This window comes from Mytilus californianus, unplaced genomic scaffold (genome assembly GCF_021869535.1).
Source record: "Mytilus californianus isolate M0D057914Y unplaced genomic scaffold, xbMytCali1.0.p SCAF_5, whole genome shotgun sequence".
NCBI lineage: Eukaryota > Metazoa > Mollusca > Bivalvia > Mytilida > Mytilidae > Mytilus > Mytilus californianus.
Window position 1 is genome coordinate 43030741 of NW_026262701.1, and position 9937 is coordinate 43040677.

Consider the following 9937-nt stretch of genomic DNA (forward strand, 5'->3'; position numbering starts at 1 on the left):
CAGCTTCTTATTTTTAGCTCACCTGGCCCAAAGGGCCAGTGAGCTTTTCTCATCACTTCGCGTCCGTCGTCCGTCGTTAGCTTTTACAAAAATATTCTCCTCTGAAACTACTCGGCCAAAGTTAACCAAACTTGGCCACAATCATCATTGGGGTATCTATTTCAAAAAATATGCCCGATAACCCGGCTCGCCAACCAAGATGGCCGCCATGGCTAGAAATAGAACATAAGGCTAAAATGTAGATTTTGGCTTACATATCTGAAACCAAAGCATTTAGAGCAAATCTGACATCGGGTAAAAATGTTCATCGGGTCAAGATCTATCTGCTCTGAATTTTTCAGACGAACCAGACAACCCGTCGTTGGGTTGCTGCCCCTGAATTGGTAATTTTAAGAAAATTTTGAAGTTTTTAGCTCACCTTGCCCAAAGGGCCAAGTGAGCTTTTCTCATCACTTGGCCTCCGTCGTACGTCGTCCGTCGTCGTCGTCCCTCGTTAACTTTAACAAAAATCTACTCCTCTGAAACTACCGGGCCTAATATAACCAAACTTGGCTACAATCATCATTGAGGTATCTAGTTAAAAAAATGTGTTCGATGACCCCGCCTGCCAACCAACATGGCCGACATGGCTAAAAATAGAACATAGGGGTAAACTGCAGTTTTTGGCATTTATCTCTGAAACTAAAGCATTTAGAGCAAATTTGACATAGGGTAAAATAATGTTCATCAGGAACAGATCTATCTGCCCTAAAATTTACAGACAGATCAAACAACCTGTTTTTCGGGTTGCTGCCCCTGAATTGGTAATTTTAAGGAAATTTTGCAGTTTTTGGTTATTATCTTGAATATTTTTATAGATAGGGATAAACTTTAAACAGCAATAATGTTCAGCAAAGTATGATCTACAAAAAAATTCAACATGACCAAAATTATCAATTAACCCTTAAGGAGTTATTGCCCTTTATAGTAATTTTTAACAAGTTTTCGTAAATTTTTGTAATCTTACAAAAATCTTCTCCTCTGAAACTACTGGGCCGAATATAACCAAATTTGGCCACAATCATCATTGGGGTATCCAGTTAAAAAAATGTGTCCCATGACTCCGCTTGCCAACCAACATGGCCGACATGGCTAAAAATAGAACATAGGGGTAAAATGCAGTTTTTGGCTTATATCTTTGAAACTAAAGCATTAAGAGCAAATCTGATCATGGGTATCTGTCCTGAAATTTTTAGAGGAATTAGAAACCCCGTTGTTGGGTTGCTGCCCCTGAATTGGCCATTTTAAGGAAATTTTGCAGTTTTTGGTTATTATCTTGAATATTATTATAGATAGGGATAAACTTTAAACAGCAATAATGTTCAGCAAAGTAAGATCTACAAATAAGTCAAACATGACCAAAATTGTCAATTGACCCCTTAAGGAGTTATTGCCCTTTATAGTAATTTTTAACAAGTTTTCGTAAATTTTTGTAATCTTACAAAAATCCTCTCCTCTGAAAGTACTGGGCCAAACTAAACCAAACTTAGCCACAATCATTATTAGGGTATGCAGTTTTTGGCTTATAGCTCTGAAACTCAAGCAAACGTATAATGGTTGCATTATTTCATGCATCAACTGTAAACAAAAATTTCCGGTAAGCGACACAGGCTCCTTGGAGCCTCTAGTTGGTTATTATCTTCAATATTATTATAGATAGAGATAAACTGTAAACAGCAATAATGTTCCGCAAAGACATATCTACAAATATGACTGCATGACCAAAATGGTCAATTGACCCCTTAAGGAGTTATTGCCCCCTTATAGTCAATTTTTTGTAAATTTTTGCAATCTTTTACAAAAATCTTCTCCTCTGACACTACTGAGACAAATTAAACCAAACCTGGCCACAATCATCATAAGGGTATCTAGTTTAAAACATGTGTCCGATAATCCCGCTTATTAACCAACATGGCCGACATGGCTTAAAATAGAACATAGGGGTTAAATACAGATTTTGGCTTATATCTCTCAAAACTAAAGCATTTAGAGCAAATCTGACATGATAAAAATGTTCTTTGGGATAAAAACTATTTGCCCTAAAATTTTCAGACGAATCAGACAACCCGTAGTTGGGTTGCTGCCCTTAATTGGTAATTTTAAGGAAATTTTGCAGTTTTTGGTTATTATTTTGAATATTATTATAGATAGAGATAAACTGTAAACAGCAATAATGTTTAGCATAGTAAGATCTACAAATAAGTCAACATTACGAAAATGGTCAATTGACCCCTTAAGGAATTATTGCCCTTTATAGTCAATTTTTAACAATTTTTTGAAATTTTTTGTAATCTTTTACAAAAATCTTCTACTCTGAAACTACTGAGACAAATTTAACCAAACCTGGCCACAATTATCATTAGGGTATCTAGTTGAAAAAAAATGTGTCCGATGATCCCGCCTACCAACCAACATGGCCGACATGGCTAAAAATAAAAAATAGGGTTAGAATGTAAGTTTTCTCTATTATTTTTTGAACCGTTATAAATAGAGAAAAACTGAAAGGAGCAAAAATGTTCAGAATAATGAGCTCTACCAATTGTCCATATACATCAAAACTGTTAGACAAATTCTTATAGGAGTTATTTCCCATAAATGACAAATTTTACCATTTTTTTTATTTTTGCCTATTATCATGAAAATATGATATTTAGAGAGAAACATTTATTTCCCTTTATGCCTTATAATAGATAAATAGACACTTTAAATCTCAAAAATGATCATCAAGGCAAGATCTATTAAAAAGTCAAATTTTGCCGATATATTTAGTAGACTGTCACTCTTCATAGGAGTGGTTGCCCTTAAATTAGGATTTTTTTACCCTTTATTGTGTTTTGACCAAAAACAAGATCAATAAAATAGAGATTTTTGTCATAAAGTCTATTCTCGTCTACAATGTTGGAGAGTGTCCTTTGTATGATATGCATATAGACCAAGGTGAGCGACACAGGCTCTTTAGAGCCTTTAGTTTTTATATTACAATATTCCACCCTATCGACAGAAATTTGTTGGTTTTATAATTTTCAACCAGTACACATGATTCAAAATAACGTTGTCGTCAAATACTTAATACTTTGACTGAATGATAACTATTAGAAATCAAGTGTATTTACCTAAATCTATTCGGTTAATATCAGGTCTATAATGGTATACTTGTTGTTCATTTTTGTGATGAATATCGTTACCTTAAGCTGGTCGCTGACTTGATATTAACTTCAAAATCAACAGATACGTGTATACGCAATGTTGCCCATTTCTGAAAAAAAGATGCGTGTAAATTTTCCAAAAATACACATTTTCATACTTTAATAAATGATCCTTCTAGATTTGTTCAAATTAAAATGGCCGTAACCATGTGTTAACAACTAAAACAATAGGTGAAATATTTGGTATTAGAAAAGATCAGGTTATCGAGTTACTGTCAAAGCATTTATGATACAAGTAATCCTGTGTTAAGGTGTTAACACATAAGTCCCCAAATATCATCATGTTTATATTGCGAGTCATGATCGATATTTGATCTACAATTGAGAGGCAAAATAGAAATAATCGTATAACAGAACTTTAATTAAAAAATATGTTGCATAATTGATGAAGGAATGAATAATTGTGCATTCAACATTTGCTACTGTAAACCGTTTATTAAATGGGAAATTTATTATAAAAGATAAATTATGTCGGAGACCAAAAGTAGAATAAAATAAATGCATTTACATTCGTTGTCTTATTATGTAAACTACCTTTATCTATCATCTTTTCAGTATTCGTTATATTATATTTTCAGAGGCAAAACCTGTTGCAGTGCAATACGACTGCAAGTTTATAGAAACCTCAACAGTGCTTAATATTAACATCGACGAACTTTTGGTTGGAATATTGAAACAGATTAGATTAAAACACAAGAAAGATGAAAAGGAACGAACACACGGGACTGACATTGGTTGTATGATAAAAAGTAAAACATTGCTCACTAAACTTTTTGGGAAGGACACGTTTTCAAAATCATGTGAAAACCTGTACGTTTTATAAGTTTTTATGTAAATGCTTTATTTTGAAAGTCACTTTGTACATGTATATAGTTCAAAATTAAACAGCTCGTATTTTTTGTTTAAAATTTGCTGTTCAATTTGTAAAATAGATAAATCTCGTGATAGAGAAAAACAGGTTTAAGAGTACATTTTAGTACTTGACAAAATTAATAGTTAATGAAACATAAAACACTATGTGTGTTCGTTAAAATATCATGGAGTTTTTTTGTTGAGATACAATCATTGGTAAATTTTGCAGGATTTTCTAAAAAGTAAGTAATGTAGCTGAAAAGTATGCTAATACCAATTCGATTTATAAAATCCGTATCATGTACACATAGATTCCACCCCATGTTATTTGGCAGTAAATTTTTTTTTCGAATAGGGGAGAAGATACCAAGGGACACCCAAATACAACAAGATGAAGAAAATAAGAAAACATCATTTAACTTAAATTGGATTTAAGTTCCGGTTCACATCCCTTCATATCGACTTTTGACCAAAATATCAATCAAAAACACTTCTCGGGATGCGGAATTGTTCCGATTCGCGTTGTTAAATGTGACTTTAAATTTGATTACCATGCATACAAATGTTAACCTTAGTTAAAGTAATTTGTTTAAAAAGTTCGCACAATCATAAGATGAAGGCAATGTGTTTATTATCTTCTCAAGACATCGGACATAAAAATGAAGGCTCCGCCGTCGTCATAGTATTCTTGGTTACACCGTATCATACAAGAACCACGAGTCGATATCCAATTAAAATATGGAAATTTTAGTATCCAAAGTATTCACTGTACTTTAAAAATTAATATCAACTTATAATATTTTTCTTTCATCTAAAACTGTTAAAAGATGATAAGTCTTCATGTCAGATGCTTTGTTTTCTAATAAAGATTAACTAAGGAACATGGAGTTAAATATATCAATAAAAAATAAACTTTTTGATGTTTGTTCTGTTTACTGTCTTATTGTCTTCTGCAACCTCAATAGGTTTTCATCAATTTATATACATCCAATGTTTTAGGTTTCATTGAATATGTATCATTTCATTGTTGTTTAAAATGCCATGATATTTTGCAATAAAATTGTGACAATCTGCCAATCAAGTGCGACGATTCATTGCTTCAAACAATTGTACATGTATATCGTATAGAGGTAAACTATTTCAACTATTCATTCATTTAATCATTCATTCATTCACATCACTTATTTTTGTAGATTTAATATTGACGTTTTTTTTTTTGAAAGATCATTTGAAAGTATTTTTGTGATGACAGATAATGTGCTTAACAGTGCCTGTGTACATATTTTAATTTAAGAGAAATTTATTGTACAATAAAAAAAACCAACATAGTATGATTTTGCTCTGATAGACAAAAGATAAACCAGATTTTAGTTCGTCCTGGTTTCTCATCGCATCCCAGTAAGCAGATCTTTGTGTGCCAAACAATCCAGTAAGCAGATCATCATGTGACATACATTTCAGTAAGCAGATCTTCATGTTACATTCAATTCAGTAAACAGGAGCAAACAAAGATCTTATTTTAATGCAAAATAGAAATTCTATCGGGACAAAAATAAAACCCGAACCCAGGAAAATACCAGACCAAGACAACCTTCTTAAACAAGTGAATAAATATTATTTATCCAACAGCTTTTGCGAAATGTGCGACTAGATTACTATTGATATAATAACAGTTGATTCATCGCGGCAATACTGGAATACCATTAATGACCGCTTTTTTTCATCGATCTTTTTAGATAGTTGGTTATCATTAGCCACAAACAGAGCGTGAAAAATAACCAAATTTACGGTACAAAGACTTGTTGCACAAATGAGAACAGCAATCACCACTGAAGAAGAAACAAATAGTGCCACTAGAATTCTTATACAACCAAAGTTTTCTAGCAAGTGCTCAAAAAGTATGCATATTCAAGTAGTTAGATTACTGCACCTTTCGTATATCCAACTGTATATCAAAAAGATAGCTGTTATTATGGTAAATCTAAAAAGAAAGTAAATATGTGTGGGCGACCTAATAATAATATAACTCTATCTCAACGGACATATATGAGAATTTATGTTTGAAGTCAATAACTGATTTCATTATTTCTTAGCCACAAAACACTTAATAAATGAACACGATAGATCAGACATCATGATCTCCAATACTCTATACTTATCGATCCATCGTATAGTAATAACGTTTCTTTATTATTGATTATATTGAAATTATCATACATTCATAGTACTTGACAACACCATATGATACATGTAATCTTCCGAAGAGATGAATTTTATTACGGTTCTGTGATAGCATGGTGATAACTATTAAATAGCTGAAGTATAAGGAAGGTATGGTAAACACGTCAGTTTAACAAACAACTTAGTATATTTTGTATATCGATACACGGCTAGACGACATGTAATAGGCATTACGGCTTCCACCAAACAAAATAAAATTGACCACGATATAGCGATATAATGTGCTGAAAATATATTTCAATACCAAAAATCAAGCAATCAACGACATCTACAATGGATAGCCTAAGCGTTTAAAGCTTTGATACGCCTCGTATATGACTTTTGACATTTAATATGAATGACAAAAACTTAAAGACAAAGTGTTCTATATAACCAAGGGTTCCAATTGGTAAAGTTGAATTCACCCCTTTGAAAGTTTTAGGGGCGTCATCACGATTTTGATTGGCCGTTTATGGAATATCTGTGTAACAGATGACAACGAATATGTTCTAATTGTCGTGACAACTATTCTGTACACTCTATTTACAAATTGTGATATCACCGAATGATCTTATCAACAAATTTGTACTTGCATGAGCCTCACGACGAATGCTTTATGTGGAGTATGAACTGTTAACTAATTTCGGAGAATCTGAGTTCACCCCTGTTTTTGGTGGGGTTCATACTGATCAACCTTTAGTTTTCTGTGCTGTATTTTGTGGTATTTTCCGCCTATTTCCTAATAACTCAATTATATTTCAGTAATAATAGTTATGTTTTTCAACATCGTATTTTATTGGTTTGTTTTTGCCTTTAATGATTCGAGCGTCACTGATGATTCTTTGTAGACGAAATCTCGTCCGGCATACACATTTAAAGGCCTAGTATCTTTGATGAGCTTATCAGTAAGAAAAAAAAATACAAGCACTTATTCAACCTTTTCCTTTGAAAGACAAATAAGAAGTCAAGTTGTAGAACCGCTGCTAGATGTAATTGACATGAACAATCCAAAGGTAGATTTTAATTGACAATTATTCTTTAAATCGGTTTCATACCGTAAACAACGTAAGAAAAAAAAAATTGACATTTTCACTATTAAACCCAAGATAGTGGAAAAAAGCAAGACAAATGATCGTAAATCAGTGAAATATATTAATTAAAATCACAAATAGAACATACGTGATGTTTGTTGTTGCCGTTCTTAATACTGAAGACCGATAGCAGTGTCTAAATAATCCGAGAATACTGACAGCCTTGCAGATTCTACATCTGTTTTTTTTTTTTTTGCAACGCTATCTTAATGTTCTAGTTGGTGATTATATTCCAACACTCAAGACCAAAATGCTAATTACAATAATACATAGGTGTGTCCCAATATTTTTGTCCATGAGTTCTTGTGGCAGTGTGATATGCAAGACCTTACAGTCTTATATTATTATCTTATTTTATTCTTTCGGTACGTTTTGTAGAATTCTGCCAGAACGGCAAATATGTCACGTATATTCAACAGAAAAAAAATTACAACAAATATGTTTGGTAGGTTCGGTTCTGTCAATTGGAACAAACGAGATGACGATTGGAAAATTATTTCAACTACAAAACGATTGCTTCATAGATAAGGAAAACAGTTCGCCTTGTATCATGTCAGACAATGGATTCCCCCAAAAAATTGGTACAACATTGTACAAGGTGTCGTAAATGCGACGAGAGTATGGCACCCACTTTACATTAGGCGTCGGATTCAACTTTACCATTCCGACAGGACAGTTCTGCATATTTATACATCCCAAACAGTCTTCTCGACATTGATGTAACTGTAGCAAGGGTGAAGATAATTTACTTTTATGCTCAAGTCTTCGTTTCCAAGCAAATGTGCCTAAGCAAATAAATGAATATAAAAAGCAACGCAATTTGAATTGGCTTTACCTGAATAGTTCAACCAACTTCAGGACTATTTTACTTGAATATAGAGCTTTACAATAGTAATCAGTATTATCATTAATATTAAATAGTACAATTCTACAATTCTACACATACACAGTTATGATAAAAAGATTTAAGGTTATGCATGGAGTTAACATCAACAAAAATATTCATTTTTGATCCAAATTATACAGTAAAACGAGGAAACTAAGTTTTTATGATCAACACAAGAACCCAAAATATAAACGGCCAAAGATCTTCATTGTTCCTTCAATAATTACTTACGATGATTAAGAGCTGTGATGTCTAAACCCAGAACAAAGAACAAATATTTAACAACAACGGTATTTGAGTTATTCTGCACTTAAAATATGTATAAAATCTGAGATCAAATTTAAATTATCTATAAGTGAATACTGAATGAGAAGAAAAAAAATCATATGCTTTATCCATGTACATTTTTTGACTAAAAATGTTATTTGACGTTTGTTTAATATTTACATGATGATATTCTGCTTATAACTCCTTACATCGATATTACACCATTCGTATTGTTCTCCGAACGAACTTATTTTTACAATAACTCATCTTGCCTCTGCCGCCGACCTTATTTGGTTGCAGATTTCCTACCCTTACAAAACACCCTTTTTCAGGTCAGATCCATGTCTCCGATTAATGAAAAATCGATGATTCAAACACTTTCTATTTTACGAGACAGTGTAACCTGGCCTTCAATTTCTTGTAAAATTGTTTGATTTACTCTTATACATGGTATTTGCTCTGAATGAAAAGTATGATTAGAATAATTTACTGTAAAATTAAAAAGGCAAAATCCCGAGACCTAAATTAACGTTTCTATTTGAATGACATGGAAAAAGAGTTAATTTGCAAAATCGCTGTAAGATGTAATTGACTTAAGCATTCCAAAGGAAAATTTTAATTGACAAGTCATATTAAATCAGTACACGTACCATATTGACCGAAAGAAAAATGTTGATTTCTTTACTATGAAACTTAGGAAAGCGAAAAAAGCAAGAAAATACCTATTAAATCTATAAGATAAAAATCAAAGTTAGAAAATATAATATGGTAGCTACGCTCGACTTCAATCCTTATTGACGTGGATTTTCAGTTATCCAATAGAAGTCGGCTGTTTTTTCCGGGCACTCCATCTTCCTCTACCAATAAAAACTGACCACCATAAAATAACACAATAGTGCTGAAGGTGGCGTTAAACTCCAATGCATTAATGAATCAATCTATACTCTATACCAAAAGCATGCCACTAGAATAAAGTCCAAATTATGTAATAACGATAACAATACAAATTTAACTGCATCAAATAGTAACAAACGCTGTCAAGGAATACAATGTTTTCAACAATTACCCAAACCTGTATCCCAACATTTTCGTCATGTTTGCGAATTGTACACTTTTATGTGAGTTCTCATATACCATATTACATTGAGGTCAGAGTCCATTTCTCAATCAGGCATTAACATGTTGAAGAAATGTGTACTTAAATGTTTTATCAACACAGAAAATTATCATAAAGAGTGTGCTATTACCGAATTATTTATCGCAACGACAGGTTAGTCGCACAATTTCTACCTCTGTTCAGATGACAGTTAATAAAGCCTTGCCTTCTACCCGGTTTTTTATCACTAAATAAATACTTGATCTTGCCGAACTATGAT

At 32.5% G+C, this 9937-nt stretch overlaps 1 protein-coding gene across 1 annotated transcript in view; it reads left to right on the forward strand.

The window, feature by feature from the left end:
* LOC127702228 (GTP-binding protein RAD-like) overlaps window positions 1-5426 on the forward strand; it is a 35375-nt gene extending 29949 nt beyond the window's left edge. The window contains exon 4 of the mRNA XM_052206337.1: window positions 3824-5426. Coding sequence (XP_052062297.1) covers window positions 3824-4068 — 245 coding nt within the window. The 3' untranslated portion in view covers window positions 4069-5426. The remainder of the gene's footprint in view (window positions 1-3823) is intronic.
* Window positions 5427-9937: the final 4511 nt, after the last annotated feature.